The 17,800-nt window shown below is 43.0% G+C and overlaps 1 protein-coding gene across 1 annotated transcript in view; it reads left to right on the top strand.

Moving 5' to 3' along the window:
• Positions 1–4,261: 4,261 nt before the first annotated feature.
• The window catches only part of LOC134347184 (protein WWC2-like), a 243,406-nt gene continuing 229,867 nt past the window's right edge, over positions 4,262–17,800 (top strand). Inside the window, exon 1 of the mRNA XM_063049433.1 lies at positions 4,262–4,604. Within this exon, the coding sequence (XP_062905503.1) occupies positions 4,477–4,604 (128 nt within the window). The 5' untranslated portion in view covers positions 4,262–4,476. The remainder of the gene's footprint in view (positions 4,605–17,800) is intronic.

Below are 17,800 nucleotides of genomic sequence, written 5' to 3'. Positions count from 1 at the left end.
TATGTCCGTAAAGTAATTTTAGGCATGGGAGTGTCTGTACATAAAGTGACTCTGACAAGAAATGAAAAAGCAATGGTGGATGGGGTGGATTGGTGTGGGTGTTGATCAGTCTTACTGCTTGGGGAAAGCAACTGCTTTTGAGCCTGGTCATCCTGGTGTGGACGCAGCACAGCCTCCTCCCTGATGTAAGAGGGACAAACAGTTCATGAGCAGGGTGGGTGATGTTACTGGCCCTTTTCCAGCATCTTTCTGGTGACAGGTAGGCTGATGCTAGTGATGTATAGGGTATATTTGACTACCTGGTTTAGAGCCTTTCTGTCCGCCACAGTGCAGTTTCCATACCGTGCAGTAATGCAGCATTTTAAGATGCCCTCTGCCGTGCTTCTGTAGAATGATATGAGTATAGATGTGTGTAGTCCAGCCCTCTTCAGCCTCCTCAGAAAGTAAATGTGGTGGTGAGCTTTCATGATTGTGTAGAATATGTTCTGGGACCATGAGAGGTTGTGTGAGATGTACACTCCTAGGAATTTGAAACTGCTCACACTTTCCACTGCAAGCATAAGTGTATTCAGTGATTTGCTCCTCTGATCCATGTTCTTGTACAACTTTCTCCTGTCCTTTTCTTTTCTGAAGTTCACATCACAGTGAGGAATGAGTCACTTTCTCATACCTCACCCAACAGGATCTTGACTTATTGATTTGTTCACTGATGATCTACTCGGTTAACAATGCTTACAATTATTGCCCATCCCACTTTGCCACTGAACCAAGGATGCAGTTAAGAGTGAACCACATTGAAGTGTCTGGAGTCTCTTGGAGGCCAGGCAAAGGATGGGCATCAATGAACAAGATGGGTTCATGCAACAATATGTTTGTTTCATTATTACTGTTACTATGATTAACTCACTTATAGACAATAATCATGAGAACCAATAACAAAAGAGCTTATTTCTGTGCTGTAGTGCTCTATAATTCCAAATTTAACTTTTTTAATTACTAAATTCTCCACCTGCCCTCTCTAGGATGTGAACTCATTTTTCTGCCTCAATGTCCCAGTTTGCTGTGAACCCTCCAGGCTCATCCCCTCTATGCACCTATCTAAATCCCTCTTAAATGTTGCAATTGTATTTACCTCAGGCTTTCCTCTTGCAGCTCATTCATGGTACTCACTACCCTCCACGTAAAATAAGTTATCTCTCTGGTCTCATTTCATTTTTTCCCTTCTTATCTTGTACCTGTGCCCTCTGGTTTTGGACTCCCTGGTCCTGGGGAAAAATGATAACTGTCTACCACATCCATACTCCTCATGATTTTATAAACTTCTGTGAGGTCATCTCTCATTTTCCCACACTCCAAGGAATGAAGATCCAGTGTGGCCAAACTCTCCCTATAATTCAGGCCCTCTTGTCCAGGCAGCATCCTCGTAAATCTCCTCTACACCCTCTCCAGCTTGATGATAACAGGGTGACCAAAACTGTACACAATACTTCAAGTATGAACTTGCCAACAACTTACAGTATTTCTGAAAAATGTTCTCCCAGGAGCAGGTCAGTTTTCACCCATGGAAGTGCTGGCCGTTTCTGAGTTGGGTTTGGCTTGGTTAAGTTATAAAATAAAAACAAGAAAGAAAGTAGACATAGCCACGTGACGCTTTAAGTCTGCTCTACTGTTCCTTGGATCAAGGCTGACCTGATTTTGGCATCAACCCAATTTTTATGCCTCTTCTTCATAACCTTCAATTCCCAAGATCTAAAAAACTATTTCAGCTTGAATCTATTCAATGTTTGGAACTCTCTGGGACAGAGAATTCCACACATTCCCAACCTTATGCCAGATTCTTCATCACTTCCATCTTAAGCGTGCAGGTCCCTAGTTTTAGAATATTTTGATATAGGGCCCTGGTGAGACCATAGCTGGAATATCATGTATAGGTCTGGTCTTCTCACCTAAGGGAGGATTTGTTTCTGAGACAGATAGGGCACCAAAGGTTTACCAAATTGATCCCTGACATGGGGAATTTGTTTTATGAGGAAAGATCAAGTAGAATGAGCCTATATTTTCTAGAATTTAAAAGAATCTAGCTGAAACTTATAAAATTCTTACAGAGCCTCACATGATGATGTTTCCCTGGATGGTTGTCTCAGTCTCAAGACAAGGTTTTGACACTCTATGACTGAGCTGGGGTGAAATTTCTTCTCCCAGAGATACTGCATTATTGGAATTTTCTAGGAGGTGACTGTGGAGACTCATTGTGTATATTCCATGCATAGATTTTTGAATATTAAGGAATTAAGGAACATAGAAAAGAAAGCTGGTGAATATAGCATTGAAGGTACTGTGATGAAATAAGGTGGATGATCCTGTAGCACAGCTACAAATTAGCAGGTATTCAAGCGATTCATTGAGTCATGGTTGAAGGAAGAGCATAGCTGGGAGCACATCTAGATATACACATTGTTTCGAAAGGACAGGCAGGTGGACAGAGGGAGCAGGTGGCTTTGTTGGTAAAAAATGAATTCAAATCCTATGAAAGAAGATATAGAATCCTTGTGGGCAGAATTATGAAACTGCAAGGGTAAGAAGGCCGTGATGGGAGTTATAAACAGGCCTCCAAATAGTGGCCAGGATGTGGGGTACAATGGGAGATAGAAAATACATTAAAAGGGGCAATGTTATGATGGTTATGAGGGGTTTCAGTATAGATTGGGAAATCAGGTTTGTGTTGGATCTCAAGAGAAGAAATTTGTAGAATGCCTACGAGATGGCTTTTTAGAGCAGATTGTGTTTGATCCCACTGGGGAAAAGGCAATTCTGGATTTGATGTCATGCAATGAGCCGGATTTGATTAGGGAGCTAAAGGTCAAAGAACCCTTAGGGACAGTGATCTTAATATGACAAAATTCACCCTGCAGTTTGAGAGGGAGAAGGCTAAAATCAGATGTGTCATTACAGTGAAGCAAAGGGAACTACAAATGCATGAGAGAGTAGCTGGCCAAAGTTGATTGGAAGGGGACACTTGCAGAAATGGTGGTAGAGCAGCAACGTCTGGAGTTTCTGGAAGTAATTTGGACTATGCACAGTCTGTTCATCCCAGAGAAGAAGCATTCATAAGGCAACCATGGCTTACAAGCAAAGACAAAGAAAGCATTTAAAGTAAAAGAAAGGGTACATGAAATAGAAAAAAAAACTAGAGGGAAGTTAGAGGATTGGGAAGCTTTTGAAAACCAGCAGAAGGCAACTAAAAAAGCACCAGAGAGAGAAAAGACGAACATGAGGGTAAGCTAGCCAATAATACAAGAGCATATCAAAAGTTTTGTCAGATATATAAATGTTAAAAGTGAGGCAAGAGAGGGCACCAAACCACTGGGAAATAACACTGGAGAGGTAGTAATGGTGAACAAAAGAAAGGCGGGCGAACTCGATAAGTATCTTGCTTCTGCCTTCACTGTGGAAGACATCATCAGAATGCTGGAAATTCAAGAGTGTTGGGTGGCAGAAGTGAATGTAGCTTTTATTTCTAAGGAGAATGTGCTTGGGAAGCTGAATGATCTGAAGGCAGATAAGTCACCTGGACCAAATGGACTACACCCCAAGTTTCTGGGAAAGTAGCTGAAAATACTGTAGGGGCATTAGTAGTGATCTTTCAAGAAACAGGTGGAACTCTTATTCACTCTTTCTTGTTCATATTTATATTACCTTTATCATCTTGTTGTAATTGTGAATTTTATCCACTCTTCATTTTTTTTTGCATTTCTCATTAACCTTCTCACACCACACAATCACATATTGGCCCCGTGTAAAATGCCAGGTCCAAAGGGGCTGGGGGGAATGTTGGTTGCCACCAGAATTTGTAAATTTGCTGTATGGAAAAAAATCGAGAGTGGGGAAGGGTGGGGGGCAGGTGGTGTTGAAGCGAAGTTGGGGGGGGGAAGGTGGTATTGAATCCATTACTAATATTTATACTTATCAGCAAACGATACTAAAATTGATTGGCTGGAAGGGAGGACACTTTTCCGGCATTCCCGATCCTTACAGGGAATCCAAATTATCACCAAACTCAAACCGAAAGGAACAATTTTCCGAGTTTATTTTAAAAAAAACAGGGCTGAGTACAGTGACACAGGCTGGCACAGCCCAGGCAACTGCGCTGCAGTAAGCCGCGGACTTGGATTTGGCGGTTGTGGTATTAATATTTGATGAGATGTTGAGGGGAGGAATTTGTATGTAAATGAAATGTATGCTAATTCACCAGCCGACAGTGTGTGAGTGTGTGTGTGTGTGTGTGTGTGTGTGTGTGTGTGTGTGTGTGTGTGTGTATATTCCTGGATAGAGTTAAGATGGAGGACCAGTTCGTTGTAAGGATGTGAATGATCGCAGGGCTGTTTTTTTGTTAGCTTCCCCCCTCCCTTCCTCCCTTTAATTTTCCCCCCTCCCTCTTCCTCCCCGCACTTATGGAGGTCCTTACAGTATTACAACATGCATAGGAAGGGCAATGGAGAGCTCCCTTTGCCGGATGGTTGGGAAGAAGCGAGAGATTACGACGGTAAAGTCTTTTATATTGATCACAACAGCAAGCAAACGAGCTGGATCGACCCCCGAGACAGGTAGGAGGGCACTTTGCAACTAATATTCACCCTCAACACAGTGGCCGAAACTGACTCACTGCCTTGCGCACATGATAATAAAGTCCAAGGATGGGAGAGTTTGAAATGCACCTTTTGGTTCAGTAGTTTTACCCCGGCAAGAGCTGAAAATGGACTTTGATCCGCAGGGGGACAGGCACAGTGCCTTTTCAACAGACCAGAGCAAAACTGCAAAAACCCGGGTTTTACGGATCAGGGAAAGAAAGATTCTTTGTAAAAATGAAAGTCGCCACCAGTAGTTCTTTACTGCAGCTTATACTTTGTAGGTACTTTATCCCTCTTATTCTGGCTGTCTGTACGAGAAGGAGTCACAGTGATTTTGGCAGCAGGTTTAGTTCCAGCAATGAGGGCAGGAATATGTGAAGAATTTCTCACAACTTAAAATCTTCAGATGAGCCCTGCTTTTTAAACGGGCCTCGATTCTGCGGAGGATGAAGATTTTCGGTAAGGGAGAGGACGTTTTATTGCACGGGGCGGGGGTGGATGGGGGGGCAGAGGAGGACCAGGTTGTGAACAGGTTACAGGGAGGGGTGAAATTATGACAGAAACACTGGCTTGTTGGCAGGAGCTGGGGGAGGAGAGGGAACGTTTCTAACATGTAGCATTTGTGCAATAACCCAGAAGTGTAGCGGATCACAGCGCGTAGTGGTAGGAATGGAGTCTCTATCTCTCTCTCTCTCTCTGTCCTCCACTCCTTCCTTCTCCTTCTCCCCCTTTCTCTCTCTCTCCTTTCCTTTCTCTCTATTCTGCATGCTCCCTCCCTGTAGCTCTCCTCCCTTTCTTCCTTCCCTCTCACTAGCTTTCTACCTCTCAGCACTTCTCCTTTCCTCCCATCCCCTTCCTTCACCTCTCACTTCACATTCCCTCCCCCCATCACCACTCTCTCCCTACACTTCTCCACCATCTCCCTCTCCACCTTTCACTTGACCTCAAACTGTCAGCGGTGAAGGGTTGAGCCAGGTACCCTCCCAGAGGGAATGAGGGTGTAAAAGGGAAAGGAGCTTTGGAGCACACAACCTCCCCAGTACACAAACACACCTCCTTTTACTGTATATCCCTGATTCACCCTTCCCCTCGAGCTTCCTCCGCCTTTTTCCCATGCCCCGCATCGGGCTGAAGGGAATCCAGGGCTGGTTTCCGAACAAAGCGCGTCAGGAGGGACAAGGGGCGGAGCGGCCGCCCATTCCGGCCTGGGACGTATGATGTCCAGTGCCAGTGGCTGAGGCCAGGCCCGGCGGCCGGGAGGGAGGTCCACTGTCCCCCGGTCCCTAAACCCCGCCGTGGGACAAAATACAAGAAAATCTGGTATTTATACTTTGGAAAACGGGTGTCATGCAGCTCCTTGTCGTTAATCTTCGCTTTTAGACGCCGGTTTGGCATTTTCACACACAATGAAGCCACTGAATTGGCAGTGGTTTGCTGAGTTGTGTGGTAATAACTTTGTATCAGGAGCGCAGTATTGATACTGTTACGTGATGGGAGCATTTGATGCTGCGAGTAGCTTTTCTTCATGGCTGAATAGTGCCCATAAAACCCTGAATGCGGATGAGGTGTGGGGTGGGGGTGGTTCAGAAGGGGGGGGGGTGTTCATGGTTATGCAAATCGGTACTTTAAGGCGCTCACTGGAATGCAGCGATGGGCATCTGAAGAATTGAGAGAACATTGAACTGAATGCAAATAAAGCGCCGGGGAGAGTGGGCAGCTCCTGCTTCTTTCACACTAGGCTGCCCCGTTTGAGTTATGCAACCTGTTACTCACAGATCCCGTTAATTGCTGTTTTCCCCCTTCCGGCTGCACGCCACGTGTTCCTTTTATTTCATATATTGCCTCATCTCTGAATTTACTCCTAGGTAAATGGCTAGGTTTTGATGAAGGGTCTCGGCCTGAAACGCCGACTGTTTACTCTTTTGCATTGAACTCATGCTGCCTGGCCTGCTGAGTTCCTCCTGCACGTTGTATGTGCTGCTTGGCTTTACAGCATCTCCAGATTTTCTGGTGTTTGGATGCTGGATTAAATCATGGGATTAGTATCTAAAAATCTGTGCAATGAATCCAGAGAGGCATGAGTTCAAATCCTATCATCATAGATGGAGAATGCAAATTCAGTTCACTATGCACTCAGTACCACTTTATTAGGTACTCCTGTACCTAAAGAAGTAGCTACTGGGTGTATGCTCATGGTCTTCTGCCCATCCACTCCAAGGTCCAATGTGTGTTCAGAGATGCTCTTCTGCACACCACTGTTGTAACACCTGGTTTTGAATTACTGTTGCCTTCCTGTCAGCTTGAATCAGTCTGACCATTCTCCTTCACCGTCTTTCATTAATAAGGCATTTTCGCCCACAGAACCACCACTTGCTAGAATTTTTTTTTGTTTTTCGCATCATGTTCTATAAATTCTGGAGGCTGTTGGCATGAAATTCCCAGGAGGTCATCAGTTTCTGATATACTCAAACCACCCCATCTGGCACCATCAATCACTCCATGGTCAAAGTCATTTAGATCCCATTTCTTCCCCATTCTGATGTTTGGTCTGAACAACAACTGAACCTCTTGACCAGGTCTGCATATTTTTATGCATTGAGTTGCTGCCACGCGATTGGCTGATTAGAATATTGCATTAACAAGCAGGTGTGCAGGTGTACCTAATAAAGTGGCCACTGCATGTATAATTCTGGATTTTTTAAAGGAAGTCTAGTGTTTCCAACAGTAACAGGAGACATAATTAACTGGAATCTGAAGCAACAAACAATCTGCTGGAGGAACTCAGCAGGTCGAGCAGCATCTATAGAGGGATGCAAGGCTTTAGTCCAAAATGTGGACAATTCCATTCCCCATGGATGCTGCCTGACCCACTGAATTCCTCCAGTGGGTTGTTTGTTGTAACTGTGAAACCACTGGATTGTTGGCAGGATGCAGTTATCTGGAAAGAGTGCAAAAAAAAATGATGAGAATGTGATAATGCACAGCTTGAGTTGCAAGGCAAGGCTGGATAGGCTGGGATTTTCTTCTCTGGAGTGTAGAAGGCTGAGGGGTGACCTTACAGAGGATTATAAAATCATGAAGGCATAGGGAAGGGGAATACCCCACCTCCCCCCATTACCCCATCTGTTATTTATATATAACATTGATTTCTCAAACTTCCGCTAATGCCCCACCTCCCCCTCGTACCCCATCCGTTATTTATTTATATACACACATTCTTTTTCTCTCTCTCCTTTTTCTCCCTCTGTCCCTCTCACTATACCCCTTGCCCATCCTCTGGGTTTCCCCCTCCCCCTTTTCCTTCTCCCTAGGCCTCCTGTCCTTTCATATCCCTTTTGCCAATCAACTGTCCAGCTGTTGGCTCCATCCCTCCCCCTCCTGTCTTCTCCTATCATTTTGGATCTCCCCCTCCCCCTCCCACTTTCAAATCTCTTACTAGCTCTTCTTTCAGTTAGTCCTGACGAAGGGTCTCAGCCCGAAACGTCGACTGTACCTCTTCCTAGCGATGCTGCCTGGCCTGCTGCGTTCACCAGCAACTTTTATGTGTGTTGCTTGAAATTCCAGCACCTGCAGATTTCCTCGTGTTTGCGTTTTTAAATACCCACAGACTTTTTTTTCCACATAGTATAGCCCAAAACTAGAGGACATTGATTTAAAGTGAGAGCGGATTTATAAAGAACCTGACGGGAAACATTTTTACGTACATTTGTGGATCTTTGATTTTGCACAGCTAAAAACTGGGTTACGTTTTGTGATTGGTATCCAAAAATCTGGGCCATTAATCCAGAGGCGTGAATTCGAATCCCACCATTGTAGGCAGGGTGTATATATGAAATGAGCTGCCAGAGGAAGGGGGGCAGAGGCAGGTGGAATTAGGACATTTAAAAGCAATTTGAACAATACATCAACAGGAATGGTTCAGAGGGATATGGGCCAAAGGCAAACAGATGGGACTAACTCAGTAAGGCAATGGTGGGCATGGATGAGCTGCACCCTTCAGCACACCAGTATCCTGGGTAGGCAATCTGCTGTCCTTACTCCGATAGGCTCATATGTGCTGTGTGGTTGACCTCATTGCCTTCTCAGTTCAGGGCAGTTAGGGAAGGACAAAGTTACCAGCATTGTGTGCAATATCTACATCCAGTAACTAAGTTCCGGATAATTCTGCAAGGGTTGGGTGAATGTGTTGCTGTGATACCTTCTTCACGCTTGTGGATAAGACAATGAGTAGTTGTGTGTTCCATAGTCTGTTCCAAATTAACACAGTCACACACTGGAGGAGTTGTTACTTTCTATTTGCGTATCAAATATACTAAAGATTAGCCTCATTTGTCACATGTACATCAAAACATACAGTGAAATGTCACTAATTCTGTCAGATCAAATCAGCGAGGATTGTGCTGAGCAGCGCACAGTGTTCCAAGCCTTTGGTGCCAACATAGTATGCCTACAACTTACTAATGCTAACCATATATGTTTGGAATGTGGGAAGAAACTGGAGCATCTGGAGGAAACCCACAGGGTCACAAGGAGAATTTACAAACTCCTTACAGTCAGCAGTGGGAATTGAATGCCGATCTTATAAATGGCAGTATAAAAGTGTTGCACTTCTGCTGCACTACCGTGCCAAGTCCATTTGATTGATGCAAGTGACTCACCTCAAGGCACTCCAAAGTCTTCCGACCATCAACAAGGCACAAGTCAGGAGTTGGATGGAATCCTCTCCATTTGTCTGGATGAGTGCATCCCTAACAAATCTCAAGACACTTGATAGCTTCCAGGACAAAGCAGCCTTCTTGACTGGCAGCCCCTTCAGCACACTAAGCTCACATTCCATCCATTACGAGGGGATAGTGGCTGCACTGTGTACAATTTACAAAATGTACCACAGTTATTCACCCACTAACCTCCACCACCATCAACAAGAAGGGCAGATGGTGCATGGGACACCACCACCTACAGGAATCCCCTCCAAGTCTTGATTTGGAATTCTATCTGAAATCTGTGTGGAAGAGTTTTTAAATTGGAAGAGCCATTGTACTGGGACAGTTGCACTCTCTTGGCCCTGGAAGTTCAGGTCCAGTGGTATGAATAGTCACAACTGTGGACTTCCATGGTTCAGGTCCAGTGGTATGAATAGTCACAACTGTGGACTTCCATGGTTGCAGTTGATGACCATGATTTCTTCCGTGCCTTGTCATGCTCTTTGCTCTCCATAAAGTCTTCCTGGCCATCGGACTTTGCTGTAGATATCATCTGTCCAGTCTGGTGGAATTGATATCTATCATAGATCAGTTCCAGCATATATATATATATATATGTATGTCATCAGGTTAATATCTACTATGTATGAAGCACCAATGCCATTCTTGTGGTCTTGTTACGAAATGTACACTTCAAGTCTTTGAGGAGCTAGCCATGACCCAGGCACTCAGTTACTATGTCAGAGGGACCTTAGGTTGCAGTTAATCCACACAAACACTTTTTAATGGCTGCATTAAGCCTCAGTGCCTTCTTCAGCATGTGGTTCTGCCGCAGACAGCATTCCCGTTATGGGCAACGTTGCATTGGGAGACCAGACAGTTTCAAACCAAAATACTCTTTCAGTGAGTTGATGATCCAACAGCTGCAGTTGATAGTTATCTTGATATGCCTTTCTCAGAACAGCCCGTAGGTCAGAGAGTCCTCGCTTCTGCAGCTGTTTGGGACGGACTTCGACAAGGACCCTTGCATCCTTTTCCAGGCCTTCTTTGCAAGTCTGCAATCTACAAAGGCATGGGCAATTGTCTCATCCTCATCATAGTTTTTTGCAATGGGGGAAAGGATCTGATGGGGGAGAACCCCTCTCATTGGCAGGAAATCAAGCTTTAGGTGCTTGTTGGTGAGCTCTGAGTCAAACGTTCAGAATTCCTGCTGCATCAGCACTCTGAGAGTAACTTAACCAGGACAAAGCAGTTTAAAATGATGGCTCCTCACTGCCTTACAGCAGGAATACACAACATATGATGGGCTTGCCAGCAACACCAATAGTTCATTAAAATTACTAAGTAATATGTAATGTCATTATATCTTAAACAAGCTAGGAATAGTACTTTATTTTCATTATTGCCCGCTTCATGTCAAATAGGGGAAAGGTAAACATTTGTGTTTTGAACTACTGGCTCTTTGGTATCCTCCCATCCTCCACAGGCCAGGCATAAAACTATCGTAATCTAGTATGACGATGTAGTGTGTTATTGAGAAGTACCTCTGGTACAGATGCCATCTTTTGAATGTGATGTCAGAGCACGATCTCAAAAAGCATTCTGGTGCCCTGGCTAGTGACAACTAGCCATCATGCCTCAAAGTGGGTAACCTGACCAAGTGACATACATAACTATGTTCAGGTTGTTACTGTATTTTCTACAATGCTACCGTGAATACATTTCAGAAGCAATGCTACAAAAGCATCACTTACAAAGCATGAAAATAATTCTTCTTCAAAATTGTTAAACAGCCATAAGTGTGGTGATATTAGAATTCTCCTAAATGGATATTACTCATGGACTTGATTACTACCTTTCCCTAAGTTTGATTAGTTTTGAAGGATTTTGGATTCATTACATGGTCGTTTCTGTATTTCTCACCTTATTATTGAATCTATTGTACTTAGTTATTTCTTCACATGCTTTAAACTTAGTTTAGTGGATAGATAGTGTTCACTTGAGTTTACCGTGTGCAATAAACTTTCTAAGTCCAAAACCATTGATTTGCCCTGAACCTGTCTGAAGCTAATCCAAGAGGGCATAACTTTAAGGTGTTTGGAGGGAAGTATAGAGTGGGGATGTTGGAGGTAGGCTTTCCCCTCATGGGGTGTGTGGAACAGTTGGCCAGATAGAGGGAGATTTAAGAGACTCTTAAGTTAGGCACATGGATAAAGGAAAATTGGAAGGCTATGAGGGAAGGAAGGATTAGACTGATTTTCGAGTTGGTTAAAGTGTCATGTAGCATCATGGGCCAAGGGCCAGAACTGTGCTATACTGTTGTATGTCCTATGCTCAATTGCCAAATAAACACAGTAAATGGTGTGGAACTGTTGAAGTTAAATCTGACGTTGATAGTTTTCTGATCTCTAGAGGAGTAAAGTAGCAAGGTGAAAAGGTGGTTATATGGAGTTAACTACGATATGGCCGTATCCGTATTAAATGATGGAGCAAGTTTGTGTTGTGACACGTTGAAACCCCGTGTTACTGGGCATCTCTGGAAATGCGGCTTGTAGCCCTCGCTAACGGTCACCAGACTCAGCAGTGAGAAAACCACCTCTCTCAGATTCTGTACATCTAGGTTTGATATGACTTGTGTTCCACCAAACCCATGAGGTTGGGATGTCTCACCTACCCAAACCCCGTTTTGTGTGAATACTGTGTAACTTACTGCCCCATGCAATTGCCCGGCAGCAAGAAATAACAAACCATGCACTGCATACAATTATAAAAAAAGTGTATTTGTGAATGTTAACTTAACCAAAGAGTATTAAAGAAAAGAAAGAAAAAAAAAACAAAAGGGCCCAACAGAGTTGAACAGCCAAATGTGTACAGGTTGGAGCTCAAATCTTCCAAAAGCTGTTGTGTCCGATGTTCTCATGGCACCAACTTCTATCCAGTAATCCCCAGTAGAATTAACCCTCTTGGGGTCCATCGGATCTCACATTCCCGCCGGATCAAATCCTACGGCCGGTTCTCTCAAGCTTCTGCTCTCTCCATCTCCCGCCGAAAAAGACCTCCACACCCCTCAGAGTCTGTCACAAAAAACCTATCCTTCAGCATTCTCTAGAACCTTCTTCCAGTTCCACTTCCTGATTGGATGACACAACATTTCTAAGCATCCCTTATCTTTAGCGGTAACCCAAACACTACCAGCAGAACACCCTGCTTCTACAGAAAAAGATTACATGAAATACCCTACAATGTTAGCAGTAAACTCTTTACCAGGGCATTTCATTGTATTTCTGTCCCAATGTTTATACTGATAGGTCTCAAGTTTAATAGTAGGTGACAAGAAAACTAAATAGAGTCGAAAGCTCCCAGATGTTGTGGTACTTTGGCTCTATTCTTACAGTGAATTTTATACTCCAACTTTTGGAAGTCAAGATACGTGATCTGCTTCTCAAGATTTTACCTTTCAAAGTTTGACACATGCCATTCAGACCTAAGAGAGCCTTGAGAAGTTCTATGGAGTCATACAGCACAGAAACAGGCCCTATTGCCTATTGAATCCACATTAACTCTTAAGCATTCACTTACCATGGTCATATTCTCATCCAATTTTACTCTCCTCACATTCCATCAAGTTTCTCAAGACTAGGGACAATTTGCAATGCCCACTTAACCTATAAACCCACATAATTTAGAGCTGTGGAAAAAGAACAGAAATCCAAAGGACACTGTCACAGAGACAATATGCAAAATCCACACAGAGAGCACTGAAGGCCGTGACTGAACCCAGAGCACTGGAGCTGTGTGGCAGTGTCTTTGCTAGCCACGCTAGTGTTGGCCTTTACGGTCACTGAGAGGTGGACAAGCAAACTAACACATCTCATTTTGCAGTGGCGTCCCCTCCACGCATCTACAGAATACCTACAGTCTTTGGTAGGACTACCCCATCAACAAAAGCTTGCAAAGACGAAGCCTTTTATTATACTAAAAATATTTCGAGGCATTTCACTGGAAAAAAGAAGCATTATTAAACTATGTTTGACACTTAACCGAATGAACAGGTCAAGGAGGGAAGGTTTAGAGGCAATTTATGATCAGGAAGTTCAAAGATAGAGTTCCATACGTAAGGGCTTCCAGCTGGATAATGGTAGGTGTTCATGGCTTAAAAAGGTTGGGAAACCCTGCCTGCTGCAGACTTGTCCATTAAAGTTGGAACAATCAAAATAAAGGATAGCAGCAGGAAGGAGAGTGAGATCTCAGTAGAGTGGGGTTGAAATAGATTGCAAACAAAGGACAGCTGGCAAATGGTACGTCAGTTTGAAATGCAATGCAGTGGTGAGCCAAAGCACATTTAATGCAAGCACATTTGATGGTCAGGATTTTGTGTTTGCTTGGATATGAGAGGCAGAGTTTAGGATGATGTCAGGCTTGAAGTGGGAAATTAATCAGGGAACCTTGGAGTTATATGGTCTAGAAGCAATGGAGGTATGAATGAAGGCTTCAGCAGAAGGTCAAAGTCAAAGTAAAGCAAACAAAATTTATTATCAAATATGTACATGTATTTTACCATATACTACCTTGAGATTAATTTTCTTGCAGACATTTATAAGAAAGTAGAGAAATATAATAGAATTTCTGAAAAAACATAAACAAAGACTGAGAAACAATGGATGTTTAAAAGGAGACAAATTGTGCAAATAAAATAAAAATGCAAATATGAGTTGTAGATTTCCTGGAAGTGAGATTGTTGGCTGTGGAATTCATTCAGAGTTTGGTGAGTGAAGTTGGCAATGTTGGTTCAGCAACCTGACGGTAATAACTGTTACGGGGAAATTACTAGAAGCTGTGCGTGCAGCTTGCAAAACGTTGTCGTGTGTCACCAGCACCATCTTCATGGTAGCAGCAAGAAGAGAGTGTGCCTTGGATGGTGGATGTTGTTTTCTTGTGGCAGCTCTTCATGTGAGTGTGCCCAATGGTGGGGAGGCATATGCTGTACCCAGCACTTTCTGTAGATGCTGCTGTGCTTGGGAATTGGTGTTTCTCATACCAGGCTGTGATGCAGCAGTAAGGATACTCTCCACTGCACATTTATAGAAGTTTGCCAAAGTTTTTGGTGACATGCCATTGAGGTAGGGACAGAGGAAATAGCAACTACAAGTGTCAGGGGCAGGTTATTGCATCTTACTTCTCTGTGACAGTGAATTGTAGCTCCAGTCATCTGAATTATATTGATGCTGTCTGAAGCTCAGTTAAAGCAACAGACAGACTTTTCTTTGAGTGTGGAATTCTTATCCAGATATTGGCATATATTGAATAAAATAGCACAACGCAGTTCTTGTCATGTATTTGTTGTGCAGCAGGGGCTATATAACTGTAGTATGTTCAGCACAAACAGTATGAATAAGGTGGTTCTGGCAGAGTACCAGATATGGCCCTTTAGTAAATAATCGGTCAGATCTTCCACTCCTATGAAACAGATAATGATGGGATTTATCTGTGTTCCCTTCTCTGGCATTCAGTGTACCTAAGTCAGAGGTGGTGTCTTCCTGACTGCCATCTTAGGTACTTTCTGCCCCAGAGTTCAAATGGTGAATTCAGCATGTCCCAGGTGCAACAGGAATGGCCCCAACAGGATGAATGGGAGACACCAACTTCAGGGAGAAAAGTGAAATTGATGTCAATGTTTTCAATTGTTCTAGCAAAAAATGCTTAACTCATTGAAAAATTTAACAACACTTATATGATGAATAAACTCTTTTCAGGCATCCAGCTGGGTACAGGTATCGATTATAACCAATGTTTAGATGGCAAACTCTGCCATCTTCTTCAGGGTTCATGCTTGGCATGGCTAATCTGGTGGTATACCCCTGAAGTTCGTCCACCCCCCCCGCCCCATTGGTTAGTCATCATCCAATCAGGCTTCTGCTCTCCCACCTTATCAGAGCGATTCAACCTCGCACCCGGGTTAGTTGGACAGGCATCGAAACTCCTCTGCCTTGAGTTCTCTCGGAATCACTCACTCCAAATCCATCTGTGTCCATTTTCAGTGCACCAGCACAGCTCTAACTCTATCGGCGCGAAATCAAGAAAATGTCCGGAGAACAATTATTTTGTTAGAAAATGTATGCCAGTTGTGTTAAGCAGTTTGTTATAAAACTAATATATTTACTACAGGGATGAGTAAACAAGCCAATACTGGCCTTAATGCATGGATTTTCATAAAGGTTATAAATAAGAGAGTACTTTTTGTTATTAAACTGGCTTTGTTCATTACTAATTGTCATATATACAGTGTATAAATAATTCACAAGTGACTTAGTGATTCAGCAGAGCCACCGCCTCAGAACACCAGTGATTAGGGTTCAGTCCTGATCTCTGCTGCTGTCTATATGCGAAGTTTACATGTGAATTCCCTCTCTCGTCCCAAATACATGAAAGTTGCTAGATTAATTGGACTTTGTAAATTGACATTGGTGTGTTGGTAACTGTTAGAATTCAGAATTTAGGATGGTGGGGTGGATGGTAGGTTTAATGTGAATTAGGGGAGAATAAAATAGGATTAGCCTAAAATGAGTGTAAATGGTTGATCAAGTGACCTGTTTCCATGCTGTAGAATGCCACAGCTCTGTGGTGGCTGTTCTGTAGGCTCACATTTCTTTGCTTTATTACTTGAAATAAAAGTGCTTTATTTTGCTGTGGTTATTTTTAAAAGTTTGATTCCACATGATAACCACAAATAATTTTGATGATGGATTGTTTTTATAGCATTAAGGAAGTAAAAGAATTTCTCCGGCATATTGGTTTCAATCCCGGTGCAAGTATTATTTCAATGTGATAGCTATTGCTAGGAAACTGGTACGAAGCTTGAAATATAAACAGTCTTGTTTTGCTGCCGCCAGCATTTAGTGACACACCTGTATATTCCAGTGCTTCCGAATGTGAAGAGGGGTGTGTTATGATATTGACTTCTTCACTTCAGCATGTGTTTTCTTTATCATGACAGTACTAATGATTACTAGACGTGTAATTGTAGCTACCTGTGAGAACTTGCGGACCAGAACCTGAATCAGGTTTTTTGTCACTGACACATGTGAAATTTGTTCCTCTGCAGCAGCAGTGCAGTGCGTTACATAAAGCTTGCTAAAAGTTACAATAAAACATGTAGGAAAAAGGTAGTGCAAAAAGAGAGCTGAATAGTCAGGTAGTAGATGATTCAGAAATCTGATGGTGGAGAGGAAGAAGCTGTTCCTGAAGCGTTGAGTATATGTTCTCGGGCTTCGGTACCTCCTCCCTGATGGTAGTTGTGAGAAGAGGACATGTCCTGGATGGTGAGGGTCCTTAATGATGGATGCCATCATTTTGTGGCATCGTCTTTTGAAGATGTTCTCGATGGTGGGAATGGTGGGGCATAAATCTTTATTGGGAGTTTCAATAAACCTAAACATCTCCACCTTACTTTTTTACTTGCTTAAAGTCAGCACTGATAGAACTTTTGATTGTATGGCTCCTCATGTTTCAGCAATTTTAGTCAAGAGTTTTTGCTATTCAATTGTTCGAAAGAAGTTGGTGGTGGTAAGGAACGGATGCAAAAAGCCAGAGGAACTCAGTAGGTCAGGCAGGATCTATTGGGAAGAATAAACAGTTGATGTTTTGGGCCAAGACTGAGACCTGGTGCTCTTCAAGAGCTTTAGTCACATCTTTCAACAGTGACCAATCATTTTACATGCCAGGTTATGACCAGTGATTCTTTCAACAATTATCTTAGATAGATTCAATTTGGAGTAGTAATTATCTTATCAGCATATCTTTCAGATATGGGAGGAAACCCCTCAGTATACAGAAGAAACCGAGGCAATCACGGGGAGAACATGCAAACACCATACAGACAGCGTTGAAGGTCAGGATCAAACATAGGTCCCTGGGGTTGTGAGACAGCAGCACCTACAGTAATGCCATTGTGTTGCCTTATTGATTAGATCGGAAGCAGAAGAGAAAAGACCCCATACTTCATGTGTTGAGTGGTCCTGAAACCGGTTTTTGCCAGGGATTGATGTGATGTTTATGTTGCCGTGTGTTGTTTTGTAGACAGAAGGGTATTTAAGTAAGAAACATCCATTCCATATGCATTACGACTATCCTATTAACATCATGACTGTTTTAGCCCTTGTAGATCAGTCGTGGCTTTTGGAGTTAAGGGCAAGGCTGGCATGGTTTACTTGAACAAAATCTATTATGCGAATGCTGTGGAGGGATTTGAAATCACAAAGTTAGTAGTGCAACAGTCAAAATTTGTCTCCTGTGAGACTTCTGGAAATGTATCGAATAAACAGGTTTTCCTCTTACTTTTTCCCCTGAAATGGTGCTTTTTAAAGAGCTGATGCTTACATTGCATTTTTGTTGCCTCCACTGAGACCTATGAATTGCTGCAACTGCACATACAAGGTCAGGAATGTGTGCCCTTGGTCCGAAGATGACAGG

The sequence above is a fragment of the Mobula hypostoma genome, chromosome 5, assembly GCF_963921235.1.
Source record: "Mobula hypostoma chromosome 5, sMobHyp1.1, whole genome shotgun sequence".
NCBI classification, from domain to species: Eukaryota; Metazoa; Chordata; class Chondrichthyes; order Myliobatiformes; family Myliobatidae; genus Mobula; species Mobula hypostoma.
This window is presented reverse-complemented; position numbering and strand designations above follow the sequence as displayed.